This window comes from Hyperoodon ampullatus (genome assembly GCF_949752795.1).
Source record: "Hyperoodon ampullatus genome assembly, chromosome: 15".
Classification (NCBI taxonomy): domain Eukaryota; kingdom Metazoa; phylum Chordata; class Mammalia; order Artiodactyla; family Ziphiidae; genus Hyperoodon; species Hyperoodon ampullatus.
Window position 1 is genome coordinate 17,434,937 of NC_136928.1, and position 17,893 is coordinate 17,452,829.

At 38.2% G+C, this 17,893-nt stretch overlaps 1 protein-coding gene across 3 annotated transcripts; it reads left to right on the top strand.

Moving 5' to 3' along the window:
• The first annotated feature begins 4,366 nt into the window (after positions 1 to 4,366).
• On the top strand, positions 4,367 to 16,866 carry LOC307064646 (large ribosomal subunit protein uL30m-like). Of its 3 annotated transcripts, XR_013811299.1 has the most exons (6): positions 4,367 to 4,431; positions 5,864 to 5,944; positions 13,781 to 13,927; positions 14,135 to 14,203; positions 14,287 to 14,470; positions 16,634 to 16,866. XR_013811299.1 is itself a non-coding variant. In XM_079721304.1 (5 exons), exons 1-5 carry the CDS (start codon positions 4,381 to 4,383, stop codon positions 14,417 to 14,419), a joined length of 486 nt encoding a protein of 161 aa, XP_079577430.1. In that variant the 5' UTR covers positions 4,367 to 4,380; the 3' UTR covers positions 14,420 to 14,503. The 3 variants fall into 3 exon arrangements, 2 of the variants coding, with proteins under 2 accessions (XP_079577430.1, XP_079577429.1); XM_079721304.1 differs by lacking the exon at positions 16,634 to 16,866 and having other exon boundaries at positions 14,135 to 14,208; positions 14,287 to 14,503; XM_079721303.1 differs by lacking the exon at positions 16,634 to 16,866 and having other exon boundaries at positions 14,287 to 14,503.
• Positions 16,867 to 17,893: the final 1,027 nt, after the last annotated feature.

Here is a 17,893-nt window from a genome sequence, read left to right on the forward strand (position 1 = left end):
ATGTTCTGCATTTTCAGTAGTGCCCCCCCATTTACCATTATGTCTCTTTAGAAAAGGAATTAGTTTTTTTTAAAGAACAGTTACACGCATGGTCGTTGTAAAAGAGTAACAACAAACCTATCAGACATTACGGGGGTGTGGGACGTCGGGGAGGGGCGGAAATAGCCCTGGTAGCCAACCCTCCTCTCCCTGGGTATGCTAACGTTTCTCTGATAGCCTTCCAGAGTTCTTCTCTGTTCACACACACATTCACAGACATCTTTTTTTTTTTTAATTAATGGAAGTGGGATCATACTTCTCATATGGTGCATTTATTTTCCTGCTTTCGTCTTTGCAAGAGAAACTTAATTGTACGGTGAAAGACAGTATAATTGCTTCAAGGTCCAAGAGTTATGTGCCTAATTATTAAGAATAACCTTTATTGAAACTTACAACTTTTGACTGTCACACATTCTGAAGTATGTAAATGACACTTCATTCATTCAGCAAAAATTAACTGAGTGGCTGCTACGTGGCAGTGCTGCTTTAGGTAGATGCTTGGGATACATCTGTGAATAGACAGAGCAAGCCTAAAACAAAAGAAAATTTTAAAATCTTTGTGCTTGTGGAACCAACATGCTGTTGGGTGGGAAGAGACAGTAAACCACAAACCTAACAAAAAATTAAATTATGTTAGAAGATGTTAAATGCTATGGAAAGAAAATCAAGGAGAGTAAGAGAGATTGGGAGTGCTGACAATTGTAGTGTGGGTCAAAATGTTAAATAATGGAATCAGGGTAGAACTCATTGAGAAGATGAGACTTAGGCCAGAAATTGTAGGATGTAAGAGAGTTAACTATGCGGATAGCAGGGGCATTCCAGGAGAGGGAACAGTCAGTCAAGGGAGTATGCCTGCCTGGCAGGTTCCAGGACCTGCAACGGGGCCAGTGTGTGTAGCGATTGAGCAAGAGTATGGAGGTGAAATCCTCAAGGCGCGGGTTTAGCACTGGCTGTCACTCTGATTGAAATGGAGAGGCATTGGAGCTTTTTAGTCTTGTAATAAATAAACTTTTAATTTTGGAATAACTAGATTTATGGAAACGCTATGAAAATAGTATGGAGTTCCTACATACCCCCCACACCAAGTTTCCCCTTTTACTAACATCTTACATTAGTATGGTACATTCGTTATAATTGATGAGCCAGTATTGATACATTATCAACTAAAGGTCATACTTCATTCAGATTTTCTTAGTTTTTTTTTTTTTTTTTAAATACATGGACTCCCGTATTTTTTTTAAATTAATTAATTAATTTATTTTTGGCTGTGTTGGGTCTTCGTTTCTGTGTGAGGGCTTTCTCTAGTTGTGGCGAGCAGGGGCCACTCTTCATCGCGGTGCGCGGGCCTGTCACTATCACGGCCTCTCCCATTGTGGAGCACAGGCTCCGGATGCGCAGGCTCAGCGGCCATGGCTCATGGGCCCAGTTGCTCCGCGGCATGTGGGATCTTCCCAGAGCAGGGCTCAAACCCGTGTGCCCTGCATTGGCAGGCAGATTCTCAACCACTGCGCCACCAGGGAAGCCCAGATTTTCTTAGTTTTTACCTGATGTCCTTTTACTGTTCCAGAATCCCATCCAAGATACCACATTATGTTTAGTTGTCAAATGCTTCTCTTGACTATGACAGTTTGACTATGACTTTCCTTGGTTTTGATGACCTTGACAGTTTCGAGGCAGTCAGGGATTTGAGGAGGTCCTAGTCAAGTATTTTGTCCAATGTCCTTCAATTGGAGTTTGTCTGATATTATTCTGTTAGAGAAGTGTTAGGGGTTTTTGGAAGGAAGACATAGAGGTGAAGTGCCATTGTCATTCCATCATATCAAGGATACATGCTATCAACTTGACTTTTATCACAATTGATGTTAATCTTGATCACCCCCATGACATAGTGTTTGTTAAGTTCCTCTAATATAATGGTATTTCCCCCCCTTTCTATACTATATTCTGGTAACAAGTGTTTAAGTATAGCCCATGCCTCAGGGTTGATAGCTTTACTCCACCTCTTTGAGAGGGGAGTATCTACATAAATTATTTGAAATTCTTCTGTAAGGGAGATTTGTTTGTTCTCCCTCATTAATTAATTTATTCATCTATTGATATCAGTATGGACTCATGGTTAGTTTATGTTTTGCATTATAAACCAATACTTTGTTACTTATTTTGTTGCTCATATTATTTCAGCTGTAGCCACTGGGTAGCTCTTTTATTTGGCTTCTGGTCCCTTTGACATACCCCCATCATTTTGATTTTTTGAGTAGTTCCTTTCTAGCACTAGGTGCTCCAGACTCATCATTATATATTCCCTGCTACAGCCATATAATCAGCCATTTCTCCAAGGAGTCCTGGTTGTTTTTTTTAGAGAATGCCATTAGAAACTAAGATCTGGGCACTGGGCATGCTCATCGCTACTGGGATGCCTTTGCCTTTAGGTCCTCTCAGCTAACAGAGCTAACCCATGTGTGTATATGTATCTATAATTATTTCTATATCCAGCATATCTATATTAAGCTAAACATGAGTTCCAACACTAATCCTCTGTCATTGGATCACATGGATCATTGTAGTCTTCCTCTCTGGCCTGTGTGTAACCTCCTACTCTAATAATGAGAAACCTGGCTCATTGGAAGGTTTTGAGCTGAGGAGTTGACATTATCTGATTTCGGACTTAATGAGATGATTGCTGCTGTGGAGAAAAGACCTTGGGGAAGTTAGAATAGAAGCAGGAAGGCCAGTTAGGAGGCTCTTGTTGAAATCTAAGTGATAAGAGAAAGATTTAACAAAGAGTGAAGCTAAATAAGTTGGGTTAGTACCTAACGCTTAACTTGGGAGGAATGAGTATGGTAGAGAAAATAATTTAGCATTGTCTATTTGATTGGAGGGCGGGAGGATTAAGCGTCTCTTCTAAAGAAGCCTTGATACAAGGGATCTAAACAACCGGCCAAGCAAACTGGATGATTTGAACTAGAAATTGCTCTGCTGTATTGTAATGTTTGAGGTCTCAAGTCTGAATGGCAGCTCTGAAATTCTGATGTACTTCTGAATTCTGAGTTGAGCGGACCATGGATCTAACCCATTAACTGATTCAGACATTCATCAACAAACACTGGGTGCCTACTCTCCATCAGATGGTGTGCCAGATGCCGAGAGTAGAAAACGAACAAGACAAAATTCTTGTTTTCAGGGCGCTAAGGATATAGTAGTTAACTCTTCTCAAACTGATACGTAATTAGTTTTGAGGGACTGGTTCGGTTGCTGAGACTTTTTCTGAAGTCAGGCCCTTCTAATGGGACATCTCGCATTGATTCCAGTAGCTTCATTGCTTTGTCCACACCACAGGAAAGACCTGCAGAGCTTGAGTGAGCCAGAATCTGGTGGGCACTGAAATACAGCACTTGCCCTATTTTGGCATGTTAATGTATTCTTATTATAGCTTTGTAATAATTTAATGATATTATAATAGTAAAAACTACCATTTATTGAGGGCTTCTTATGTGCCAAGTACTGTTTTAGGTGTTTTCAGAGTACTTCATTTGCAAGATAGGTATTATTTTCTTTCTGTTCTTTGGGGGAAAAAATTGAAACATACAAATTAAGTAACCTGTCCAAAATATACATGTAGTTCATGAACTTAATCTTTCTGCATTCAGTTTAAGTTTAAGTCAGTAGGCTATAATTGTTTTTTGTCTAAATAAACATGACTTTTAGTTTATAAATGCAATGCATGTTCGTTAAGAATAGTCTAAAAATATAAATAAGCAAAAGAGAACATTCTGCTTTATTTAACAGAAGGGTGTTATGATTTAGTGAAAATGTGCTGTATTAGGTATTAGGAGGTTTGGGTTCCAGACCATATACTCTCTTGAAAGCTGGATGCCCTTCGGTAAATGATTGAACTCTCTGGGATTCATTTTCCTCATAAATAAAGTAAGAGCGTTGTCAGTTCTAATTAGGAGTTTGGATTTCTTCAGTCTCTTCCAGCTTTTCAATTTTTTTTTGATTCTATAGCAAAGCATTCTTTATATCTGCCCTTGCTGTTGAAGATTTTTTAAATGATAGTAACCTCCATTGCCTATTTTTGTTGAATCAGCCTAGGGTGTAATTTAACTCTTTGGTGAAAATGGGATATGGTTAATGTATAATTACTTCCTATGGTTTTCTTGAACTCTCAATAAAACATCTATTGTAACTTAATTCTTGTCCTTTGTGTATTAAAACAATCAAGATTTTGCTGTTAAACTTCATCCAGTTTTTCAGTTTGAGCTATCCATTTCTAAGACATACCTGACCCACAGATCTGTTTTCTACTTCTCACAGCCCCTAAGGAGAACAGTCACCACACTCATGGCAGGGATTTTGCGCTCAATAGTTCAGAGGCCCCCAGGCAGACTACAAGTAAGTATTTCTTTTCAAGAATTATCTTTTTTTTTCCTATTCCTTAAGAACTTTTTCTCTCTTTTCTAATTAACAAAACATACAGGCAAGTTAAAAATTTAAGTTTCTTTCTTTATATATATATATATATATATATATATATATACTTTTTTAATGTCAAGGGTTAATTTTATTTGTGGTATATCTGCTGTTTTATCCCTAAAGATCTGAAATCACAAAAGACCTTTTCCTGGAGACAATGCTGGTAAAAAATGTCTAGTGTTGATTCCCCATGGCCCACCTTAATCTTTTGAAAGTTTTAGATTTTTTTTCCCTTCAGTTATGAAAAGTCCATTTTCAGTAATAGAAAATTAGAAAAATGTAGAAAAGCAGAAAGAAGAGAAACAATTTCCCAGAGACCATTAATGTTTGTACTTTCATGTATTTCCTTCCAGTCTTTTAGAAATTTCAGTGGTGCAGCCTAATCTATTCATGAGGTCCAGAGTGTAGATAGGACCTGCTGCTGCCTTTAGATAATAATAATGCCAGGTGCTTTACGCACTTACCTTAACCTCAGATTAATCCTGGGTGGTAAGTATTATTTCCTTTTTATAGCCGAGGAAACCGACCTCCGAGAGGGTAAGTATCTCATATGTCACAGCTGGTACGTACAGAGCAGGATTAGAGGCCCAATGTTCCTGGTATGTCAAAGCCCATGTCCTTCACCAGTCTCCCCCTAACCCCCAATTCCCTCCTGCTTATTCTCCCATTGTTGATACCATCTCTGCAGTACAGGGAGGGCATGAAGGGAATGATTATTTCCCACCCAGAGGAGTTTCCTGGTATGAAGGATTAGCAGTGAATCCTTTTTCTTCGGCAGCCTGAGAGAAACACAACTGGAAGATTGTAGAAAGGGAACAAGAGATAGGAAATAGGAGTTGATGGCATTCTTGGGACTAGAAAGAAAACTGGAAACTCATTTTGGCTTTCTTTTACACTGTATTGCTGAAGCTGAATTATTGTATATTGTCTAGAGCACACTGACAAACTACAACCTACAAGCCAAATTCAGCCCACCACCTATTTTTGTAAAAGTTTTATTGAAACATAGCCACACCAATTTGTTTACATATTGTCGACAACTGCTTTCGCCCTCCTGTGGCAGAGCTGAGACTTGGCTGTGGAAACTGTGTAGCCCCAGAGCTGGAAATATTTACTGTCTGGTTCTTTACAGAAGAATATTGCCAACTGCTGGTCTAGAAGTTTATATTTAATGTGCTTTTTCTTTATGTTAGTGGTAAGATGAGATGTATTCATTCAGCTAGGGGGCTGAGATAAATGTTTACTAATTACAGGTTAGGTGAGAACAGATTTTGTCACCTAAAAATTGGTAGGTTATGATTTCTGCACTAGATAGAGTTCTAAAAATCAAATGTTTTATGGCATATTTTAGATGATGACAAAAGGTGTGGAGCCCCTTGTTTGTACAGATTGGATTCGTCACAAATTTACGAAGTCAAGAATTCCAGATAAAGTAAGTTTTTACGTTACTGTTTTTGAAAAACATGTTACTGTTACCGAGTCCAAGCTCATTCTGCTCACCGCAGGACAGGCCAATAAATTGGGAGATGAGGTGTTAGGGCAAGGAATAGCGACTCTTATTTGGAAAGCCGGCAGACCGAGAAGATGGCAGACTTTCTGAATCTATTTTTGAAATGTCATTTTGCTTCAAACCTCCAATAGCCTTATATCCATTCTGGAAATTTCTGTAGACTCAGCATAGTTAAGCTTAGTTTAACTTCTCCCCGTGCATTGCTTTTCCTATTTTTTTCTACCTTAATCACACAGAACCACTTACTTTTCCTGAATATTTCATGCTCCTCACACTGTTTCTTTAATTTTTCTCTCCTTTTCTTTGGCACACCTACCCCATCAAAATCTCTAGAAAAATACCCTTCATCCTACCCACCTGGAGGCAAATACTGCTAACACCCTCCACATACTTTTCTGTTAAATATTTTTGAAGATGTGCATCATCTTGGCTATAATGCTTCTCCAGCTGCTTTCATCATTTAGCAATGTAATGTGAACCCTCTGTGGATAAGTTAATGATTGAATAATATCTTTTTTGATTAAAGTACCGTCTTTTTTTTTTGGCCTTTCTCAGTCTGATTCCCCAGAGGTATGACTCTTGACCTAATGTTTTTGACACCTTTATATATATAAGAATAAAGATATATATATGTATATATATATATACACATACACACATACACACACATATATATATAATTGTTAGAATCATATTTAGAATTTAGGGGAGAGACCTTCAAGATGGTGGAGGAGTAACACGTGGAGATCACCTTCCTCCCCACAAATACATCAGAAATACATCTACATGTGGAACAACTCCTACGGAACACCTACTGCACGCTGGCAGAAGACCTCAGACTTCCCAAAAGGCAAGAAGCTCCCCACGTAACTGGCTGTGTGGCTGACAGGGTCTTCGTGCTCCGGCCAGGTGTCAGGCCTGTACCTCTGAGTTGGGAGAGCCTAGTTCAGGACATTGGTCCACCAGAGACCTCCCGGCTCCACGTAATATCAAACGGCGAAAGCTCTCCCAGAGATCTCAATCTCAAACCGAACACCCAGCTCCACTCAACGACCAGCAAGCTACAGTGCTGGACACCCTATGCCAAACATCTAGCAAGACAGGAACACAACTGCACCCATTAGCAGAGAGGCTGCCTAAAATCATAATAAGGTCACAGACACCCCAAAACACACCAGCAGACATGGTCCTGTCCGCCAGAAAGACAAGATCCAGCCTTATCCACCAGAACACAGGCAACAGTCCCCTCCACCAGGGAGCCTACACAACCCACTGAACCAACCTTAGCCACTGGGGGCAGACACCAAAAACAACGGGAACTATGAACCTGCAGACTGCGAAAAGGAGACCCCAAACACAGTAAGTTAAGCAAAATGAGAGGACACAGAAACACACAGAAGATGAAGGAGCAAGGTGAAAACCCACCAGACCAAACAAATGAAGAAGAAATAGGCAGTCTGCCTGAAAAAGAATTCAGAGTAATGATAGTAAAGATGATCCAAAATCTTGGAAGTAGAATAGAGAAAATACAAGAAACGTTTAACAAGGACCTAGAAGAACTAAAGAGCAAACAAACAAGATGAACAACACAATAAATGAAATTAAAAATTCTCCAGAAGGAATCAATGGCAGAATAACTGAGGCAGAAGAACAGATAAGTGACCTGGAAGATAAAATAGTGGAAATAACTACTGCAGAGCAGAATAAAGAAAACAGACTGAAAAGAATTGAGGACAGTCTCAGAGACCTCTGGGACAACATTAAACTCACCAACATTCAAATTATAGGGGTCCCAGAAGAAGAAGAGAAAACAAAAGGGACTGAGAAAATATTTGAAGAGATTTTAGTTGAAAACTTCCCTAATATGGGAAAGGAAATAGTCACTCAAGTCCAGGAAGCGCAGAGAGTCCCATACAGGATAAATCCAAGGAGAAACACGCCAAGACACAAATTAATCAAAATATCAAAAATTAAATACAAAGAAAAAAAAAGCAGCAAGGGAAAACCAACAAATAACATACAAGGGAATCCCCATAAGGTTAACAGTTGATCTTTCAACAGAAACTCTGCAAGCCAGAAGGGAGTGGCAGGACATATTTAAAGTGATGAATGGGAAGAACCTACAACCAAGATTATTCTATCCAGCAAAGATTTCATTAAGATTCGACAGAAAAATTGAAGCCTTTACAGACAAGCAAAAGCTAAGAGAATTCAGCACCACCAAACCAGCTTTACAACAAATGCTAAAGGAACTTCTCTAGGCAGGAAACACAAGAAAAGAAAAAGACCTATAATAACAAACCCAAAAGAATTAAGAAAATGGTAATAGGAACATACATATCGATAACTGTCTTAAATGTAAATGGATTAAATGCTCCAACCAAAAGACACAGGCTGGCTGAATGGTTACAGAAACAAGACCCGTATATATATTGTCTACAAGAGACCTACTTCAGACCTAGGGACACATACAGACTGAAAGTGAGGGGATGGAAAAAGATATACCATGGAAATGGAAATCAAAAGAAAGCTGGAGTAGCAATTCTCATATCAGACAAAATAGACTTTAAAATAAAGACTATTGGGGGGCTTCCCTGGTGGCGCAGTGGTTGAGAGTCCGCCTGCCAATGCAGGGGACACAGGTTCGTGCCCTGGTCTGGGAAGATCCCACATGCCACGGAGCGGCTGGGCCCATGAGCCATGGCCACTGAGCCTGCGCATCCAGAGCCTGTGCTCCACAACGGGAGAGGCCACAACAGTGAGAGGCCCGCGTAAAATTAATTAATTAATTAATTTAAAATAATAGTAAAATAAATAAAATAAAGACTATTATAAGAGACAAAGAAGGACACTACATAATGATCAACAGATCAATCCAAGAAGAAGATATAACAAGTGTAAATATTTATGCACCCACCATAGGAGCACCTCAATACATAAAGCAAATAGTAACATCCATAAAAGGGGAAATCGACAGTAACACAATCATAGTAGGGGACTTTAACACCCCACTTTCACCAATGGACAGATCATCCAAAATGAAAATAAATAAGGAAACACAAGCTTTAAATTATACATTAAACAAGATGGACTTAATTGATATTTATAGGACATTCCATCCAAAAACAACAGAATACACTTTCTTCTCAAGTGCTCATGGCACATTCTCCAGGATAGATCATATATTGGGTCACAAATCAAGCCTTGGTAAATTTAAGAAAATTGAAATTGTATCAGTATCTTTTCTGACCACAAAGCTATGAGATTAGATATCAATTACAAGAAGAAATCTAAAAAATACAAACACATGGAGGCCAAACATTACACTACTTAATAACCAAGAGATCACTGAACAAATTAAAGAGGAAATCAAAAAATACCTAGAAACAAATGATAATGAAAACACGACCCAAAACCTATGGAATGCAGCAAAAGCAATTCTAAGAGGGAAGTTTATAACAATACAATCCTACCTCAAGAAACAAGAAACATCTCAAATAAACAACCTAACCTTACACCTAAAGCAATTAGAGAAAGAAGAGCAAAAAACCCCCAAAGTTAGCAGAAGGAAAGAAATCATAAATATCAGATCAGAAATAAATGAAAAAGAAATAAAGGAAACAGTAGCAAATGCAGTAAAACTAAAAGCTGGTTCTTTGAGAAGATAAACAAAATTGATAAACCATTAGCCAGACTCATCAAGAAAAAAAGGGAAAAGACTCAAATCAACAGAATTAGAAATGAAAAAGAAGTAACAACTCACACTGCAGAAATACAAAGGATCATGAGAGATTGCTACAAGCAACTATATGCCAATAAAATGGACAACCTGGAAGAAATGGACAAATTCTTAGAAAGGTATAAGCTTCCAAGACTGAACCAGGAAGAAATAGAAAATATGAACAGGCCAACCACAAGTAATGAAATTGAAACTGTGATTAAAAACCTTACAACAAACAAAAGCCCAGGACCAGATGGCTTCACAGGTGAATTCTATCAAACATTTAGAGAAGAGCTAACACCTGTCCTTCTCAAACTCTTCCAAAAATTGCGGAGGAAGGAACATTCCGAAATTCATTCTATGAGACCGCCATCACCCTGATACCAAAACCAGACAAAGATACTACAAAAAAAGAAAATTAAAGACCAATATCACTGATGAACGTAGATGCAAAAATCCTCAACAAAGTACTAGCAAACAGAATCCAACAACACATTAAAAGGATTATACACCATGATCAAGTGGGATAATCCCAGGGATGCAAGGCTTCTTCAGTATATGCAAATCAACCAGTGTGATACACCATATTAACTAATTGAAGGATAAAGACCATATGCTCATCTCAATAGATGCAGAAAAAGCTTTTGACAAAATTCAACACCCGTTTATGATAAAAATCCTCCAGTAAGTAGGCATAGAGGGAACTTACCTCAACATAATAAAGGCCATATATGACAAGCCCACAGCCAACATCATTCTCAGTGGTGAAAAACTGAAACCATTTCCTCTAAGATCAGGAACAAGACAAGGTTGTCCACTCTCACCACTATTATTCAACATAGTTTTGGAAGTTTTAGCTACAGCAATCAGAGAAGAAAAAGAAATAAAAGGAATCCAAATGTAAAAGAAGTAAAGCTGTCACTGTTTACAGATGACATGATACTATACATAGAGAATCCTAAACATGCTACCAGAAAACTACTAGAACTAATCAATGAATTTGGTAGAGTAGCAGGATACAAGATTAATGCACAGAAATTTCTGGCATTCCTGTACACTAATGATGAAAAATCTGAAAGAGAAATTAAGGAGACACTCCCATTTACCATTGCAACAAAAAGAATAAAATACCATGGAATAAACCTACCTAAGGAGACAAAAGACCTGTATGCAGAAAACTATAAGACACTGTTGAAAGAATTTAAAGATGATACAAACAGATGGAGAGATATACCATGTTCTTAGAATGGAAGAATCAGTATTGTGAAAATGACTGTACTACTCAAAGCAATCTACAGATTCAATGCAATCCCTATCAAACTACCAATGGCATTTTTCACAGAACTAGAACAAAAAATTTCACAATTTGTATGGAAACACAAAAGACCCCGAGTAGCCAAAGCAATCTTGAGAAAGAAAAATGGAGCTGGAGGAATCAGGCTCCTGGGCCTCAGACTATACTACAAAGCTACAGTAATCAAGACAATATGGTACTGGCACAAAAACAGAAATATAGATCAATGGCACAGCATAGAAAGCCCAGAGATAAACCCACGCACATATGGTCACCTTATTTTTGATAAAGGAGGCAAGAGTATACAATGGAGAAAAGACAGCCTCTTCAATAAGTGGTGCTGGGAAAACTGGACAGGTACATGTAAAAGAATGAAATCAGAATACTCCCTAACACCATACACAAAAATAAACTCAAAATGGATTAAACGCCTAAATGTAAGGCCAGACGCTATAAAACCCTTAGAGGAAAACATAGGCAGAACACTGTATGACATAAATCACAGCAAGATCCTTTTTGACCCACCTCCTAGAGAAATGGACATAAAAACAAAACTAAACAAATGGGACCTAATGAAACTTAAAAGCTTTTGCACAGCGATGGAAAATATAAACAAGATGAAAAGGCAACCCGCAGAACGGGAGAAAATATTTGCAAACGAAGCAGCTGACAAAGGATTAATCTCCAAAATATACAAGCAGCTCATGCAGCGCAATATCAAAAAAACAAACAACCCAATCCAGAAATGGGCAGAAGACCTAAGTAGACATTTCTCCAAAGAAGATATACAGATTGCCAGCAAACACATGAAAGAATGCTCAACATCGCTAATCATTAGAGAAATGCAAATCAAAACTACAATGAGGTATCACCTCACACCAGTCATAATGGCCATCATCAAAAAAATCTACAAACAATAAATGCTGGAGAGGCTGTGGAGGAAAGGGAACCATCTTGTGCTGTTGGTGGGAATGTAAACTGATACAGTCACTATGGAGAACAGTATGGAGGTTCCTTAAAAAACTAAAAGTAGAACTACCATATGACCCACCAATCCCACTACTGGGCATATAACCTGAGAAAACCATAATTCAAAAAGAGTCATGTACCACATTGTTCATCGCAGCTCTATGTACAATAGCCAGGATATTGATGCAACCTAAGTGTCCATCAATAGGTGAATGGATAAAGAAGATGTGGCACATATATACAATGGAATATTACTCAGCCATAACGAGAAACGAAATTGAGTTATTTGTAATGAGGTGGATGGACCTAGAGACTGTCATGCAGAGTGAAGTAAGTCAGAAAGAGAAAAACAAATACTATATGCTAACACATATATATGGAATCTAAAAAAAGGGGGGGTTTTGAAGAACCTAGGGGCAGGACAGGAATAACTGTGCAGACATAGGAAATGGACTTGAGGATGCGGGGAGTGGGAGGGGTAGGCTGAGATGAAGTGAGTGGCATGGACATATATACACTACCAAATGTAAAATAGCTAGCTACTGGGAAGCAGCTGCATAGCACAGGGAGATCAGCTCAGTGGTTTGTGACCACCTAGATGGGTGGGATAGGGAGGATGGGAGGGAAATGCAAGAGGGAGGAGATATGGGGATATATGTATATGTATAGCTGATTCACTTTCTTATAAAGCAGAAACTAACCATTGTAAAGCAATTATACTGCAATAAAGATGTTAAAAACAATAAAAAATAGAACTTAGGATCATATTCTCAGAATTAGTAGTTACAGAATATATCATATATAACACTCATCATGGTGTAGATGAAAGAAATACAAGATCCTGTTACACAGTGGTGTGGAAATTTGGTTTTTTTGCTCAATATATTATGACCATCCTTCAATGTTAGTACTTACAAAGATAGTAAACCTTATTTGTTTTAATGGTAGCATTATAGCCAGTAGGATTCATCATAATTTATTTGCATCGTATTTTATTTAGTTATATTATTTTTAGTTTTATTTAGAATGTATGCATCATAATGTATTTAGCTATTCTCTTGAGGAATATAGATCTGGCCTTTAAAATTTTCAGTATTGGGCTTCCCTGGTGGCACAGTGGTTGAGAGTCCGCCTGCCGATGCAGGGGACACAGGTTCGTGCCCCGGTCCGAGAAGATCCCACATGCCGCGGAGCGGCTGGGCTCGTGAGCCAGTGCCGCTGAGCCTGTGCGTCCGGAGCCTGTGCTCCACAACGGGAGAGGCCACAACAGTGAGAGGCCCGCTTACCGCAAAAAAAAAAAAAAAAAATTCAGTATTACAAATAGTGTTATACATACTTCCTTATTCGGGGTTGCAGTGAATACGTACTTTTTATAATACTCATGTGTTATTGTCATTGTAAGTTTTTGTTTGTCCCCCTACTTGAATGGGGGAGGGGATGCAGCCCAAGGCCCAGCTCATAGAATGCAATATATTCTCTTGACACTTGAACTCTTTAGTGTCATCTGGTTGCTCCTGCTTTTCTCTTAATAAAAGCAAAACATAACAAACCCTTGCCTGTGTGGTACTTTCCTTAGACTATGAAATTCTTAGACTCCATCTATCTGAGTAATCAGCCTGGTAGAAATGTTCAATTTGAGGGTTAGGATTATAGAGCTATTAGGGATGAAATCATTATGTAGTTGTTTGAAGTTTTTTTAAGGAAAAAACAATAAAGGAGGTACATAGAAGCTGTGTAAATTGAAAATTCACCGTTTATAATTCTTCCTTTCCAGGTTTTTCAGCCTTCACCTGAAGATCATGAAAAATATGGTGGGGATCCACAGCAACCTCATAAACTGCATATTGTTACCAGAATAAAAAGTACAAAAAGACGTCCATATTGGGAGAAAGATATAATAAAGATGCTTGGCTTACAAAAAGTTTGTAACTATTTTAGTCATCTTTAGTGTTGTTTAAATTTGCTTTAAATTTTCCACTTTTAAAACTTTGTTTAAATGTATTATTTCATGTAATATATTTGGAAGTTTGATTTAGACAGAATGAGCCTACACCTTAACCTTTTCCTGTAACATGGGACCATCTGTGCTTTTGAAATTGATCCATAACATTGTTTCCTTTGTTTGTAGGCACATACTCCTCAAGTTCACAAGAATATCCCTTCGGTGAATGCAAAACTGAAAGTGGTTAAACATTTGGTAAGGTTTGTTGTTTGTTATTCCAGCAGTTTCTTAAGACGTGTTACCTAGTATAACTCTAAAAGCATTCCCTTATGTCACAGAATCAAGCCCCTGAAGCTGCCACAAGGTCTCCCAACAGAGGAGGACATGTCCAGCACGTGCCTCAAGAGCACTGGAGAGCTGGTGGTGGGGTGGCTTCAGAACCCCACGGACCAGGAAGTGAATAAGTCCTGATGGCCTCGCGGCTTCAGAGTAAAAAGTGCAAGTCATTTCTATTTAAAGATGGTGAGAAAGTGTTCTCATTAAAATATGTTTTAAATTCTAGTCATTTTCACTGGCTAAACATGGTGTGATTCGTCCTTAGGTAGGCCTGGAGGTTTTAGTGCTATTAATTGGTTTAATTCTTTCCCCTTTCCCTCCAGTAGTTTCACTGGAAAATGGGTAAGGATGGCAGTGTTTGAACATGTGGGTTCAGATGTCACCTTAGCAATCGTCGTTAACTTTTTTTAAAAAATTGTTTTCTCCTTTAATTGAATTCAACACATTCTATGAGTGGCCCTTTGAGTGAAGAGTGTGTTATGTGTTGGAGAAATCCAGAGCTGACCAGAATGCGGTCCCTGCCCTAAAGGAGCTTAGTCTGTTCCCCTGGAGAACAGAGATTCAGCCAGAAGCATTAGACACTGGGTGCAGCTGGACCAGCTGCTCTGTGCTGTGGTGTCTATAAATACGTATGTGGACTTGGCTTCATTTTATCCTTAAATTTAATACCCAAAACAGTATCTGTTTTCTAATTATAAATCTCATTTGGCCTAAACTTTATTGATGTTCCTTGAATTCCTAGAAACCTCTGCCAACAGTTGAGGTTGCTATTTAAAAGAAAGAGAAGGGAAAAATCATCTAGGGAAAGTTGTTTTATTTCCTTTTATTCTATTTCAGATACCTGGAGGGGTGGGGAGAAGTAAGAATTTTAAGAGAGGTTCAGTACTGGGAAATTCTGTGGCAGCTAACTAAAGATGATGCTGAGGACTCAGGATTCTATTGCCCTTTGTTTTCCTTGTCTCGTAAAATTTGGCTCAGACAGCAGTGACATTGGCATACTCACTGCTTGTGGTCCCAGCATCTGTCCTGTCATAGAGTTTTGGCATCAAGGAGAAGTGCTGTGTGAAGTGAAGCCAGATATCATTAATTAATAAGCTTCAAGGCAATCACACTTTCAATTCCACAATTATTGAATATCCAGTATATGTACGGCCTGGAGAGGATATAAAGCAGAAGGACACTAACTTCGAAGGGCTGGGTCTAACTGGAGAGAGACCTGTGTGCCTCAACAGAAGCTGTCCTTGCTGGAGTTGGATTGAGGCCAGCTGTATAAATATTGATAAAAGCAGCCCCTGCTAATGTTTTGCTGCCTCTTTTACTAGGCTAATATTAATGTTTAAAACAGGGAAAAGACAGTTGCTTAATTTTTACCCAAAGAGTCTAATAAAGTTTTGGTAAGTAATTTTAACCTCTGCTGCTCATGACTAGAGGAAAATACCTGAATGTTAGGTTGGATATTTAGAAATGAAATTGCCCAGAAGAGGAAAAGCCTGTAGGGAGATGAGCATAGGCTAGAGCATTTGTTTTCTGTTGTCACGTAACGTATTAACCACAGTCTCAGCCGCTTAAAACCACACGTGCTCATCACCCTGCTGTTTCTCTGGGTCAGGACTCTGGGCACAGCTTAGCTCGCTGATCTGCTTAGGGTCTCACAAGGCTTCAAGAAAGACCTCAGCCAAAGCTGGGTTCTCCTCAGATCCTTGACAGGGCAGGTATCTGCTTCCAAGCTCTCCCAGGTTGTTGGCAGAAGTCATTTCCTTGTGGTTATAAAATTCATGGCAAGTTGCTTCTTCAAAACCAACACTGGAGTGAGAGACTTTAATAAGATGGGTGCTACCCTCTTAGGTAATCATATAAATGCAGTGGCCTAGATTCTGTCTCCTTTGTTGCATTCCATTGGTTGGAAGCAAGTCACAGGTCCAGCCCACACTCAAGGAAGAGGGGAAATCCACAAAGGTGTGCCCACCAGGGGCCAGGATCAGGGAGGCCTCTGTAAAGTCAACCTGCCAAGCCCAGTCAGTCCATCCTTAAGTTGGATCCAGGGGATTCCCCAGAATGGTACTCCTTTGCCTCCCATCATTTCAAACCTTACAAGGACTTCTTCTGTCCTGTCTTTGTGTCTCAGAGAATTGCTTTATTTCAGAAGGTTTTTCTGGCCACTCCTAGGTGACCGTTGGCCTTTGGTCAGGCTCAGGGGAGACAAAAAGTTACCCAAGCACTATTTTTAAGGGCCATTCCAGTTCTCAAGGTCTTCTCAATCTAAATGGTGCCTCTTTCAGGCCAAACACGTGTTTTCTTCATCTTTTCTTGTTAACAATACTAACTAGTATGCTTATCATTCTGTCACAGTTTCACCAAGGACAATTTGGAATTGCGCTGGCCATTTTAGGGAGCTTTTGACACGAGCAACATTGTATGTTTGGGAGGTACTTTAGAACAAAAAAGAACAAAAAGTGAAGAAACCTCCATGAAGACATTATTTGTTTTTCTTTAAAAAAAAAAAAGACCATTTTATTTAATGTAGAGGATATTTAATATCCTCTCCTTCCTTTCTATACTTTGAGGAGTATTAAATACTGGCTTTTTGATCACACAGCTTGATAAAAATATCAAGGGTCCAAGTTACTGTCTAAACCATCTGTTGCTCTCTTTTTATGTATTTGTGTCAAAATCTGTTTTATACATTTAAACTTTTCTCAGCTTTAAGACCTTGGTAAACAATTAATTAATTAAAACTGGAAGTCTGGACAGTTTCTAAATAAGAAACTGATATAAAACATTAGTCACTAAATAAAATTTTTACCCTTATTTCTCAGAATGGCAATCCATTAACAAACGATGAAAATGCCTTTGAATAATATTATTTATGTTTCTTTTTCCCTCAAAATTATTAAAATGATATGAAATGAGTGCTCATGAAGAAAAAAATAGCCAAACAATTCATTTTCTGTTCTCTAATTTTCTTTATTTTCTGGAGAAAAGAAAAATAGTTGATCACTTCAGTTAAAGAGAATATAAACAGTTAATTATACCAGGCACAGTAATTACAGAGAAATACAAATATGTGTTTAACATAATGGATACGATTTTCTGCTTATTAACATGGTAAATTTAGTGATATGTACATTTTTTATTTAATATACTGATAAATTATGTTTTAAATCTATAGGTATTCAATATAAGCTTTAAATGTCTTAAATATATTTACACATGCCTAAATACTTGCATATAAAGGTATATTAGTAATGACTACAATCTGTGCATGAATAATGTAAAATAAAAGTAAAACTAGAATTTGGGTAAACTAAGGTATTTTTCATCAAATTATTTCCTATTTTGGGGTACTTATCACATATCTTGTCTTCTATAAAAACTAGTCTTGATTTTGCCTTTCCCAAAGTCATATCTAGATTCAAAATAATAAAATTGTTAGGATGAATTTTATGCCTACACTATCTGTGGATTTTCTAAAGTGGCCATTAGATGGCATAAATAAAGATTTGCTGTTAACCACATAAAAGTAAGAGCAATAGGAATGATTAAGTTTGTCCAAAGTTTCTCCAATTCTATTTCTTCAATTCTATTGCAAGAATTTTTGTCTACCAAGCT

Coding starts and splice junctions, on each gene's coding strand:
- LOC307064646 (XM_079721304.1), top strand. CDS start 4,381: ATGGCAGGGATTTTGCGCTCAATAGTTCAGAGGCCCCCAGGCAGACTA. Junction 4,432..5,863: donor GGCCCCCAGGCAGACTACAA/GTAAGTATTTCT, acceptor GGCATATTTTAG/ATGATGACAAAAGGTGTGGA. Junction 13,928..14,134: donor AGATGCTTGGCTTACAAAAA/GTTTGTAACTAT, acceptor CTTTGTTTGTAG/GCACATACTCCTCAAGTTCA.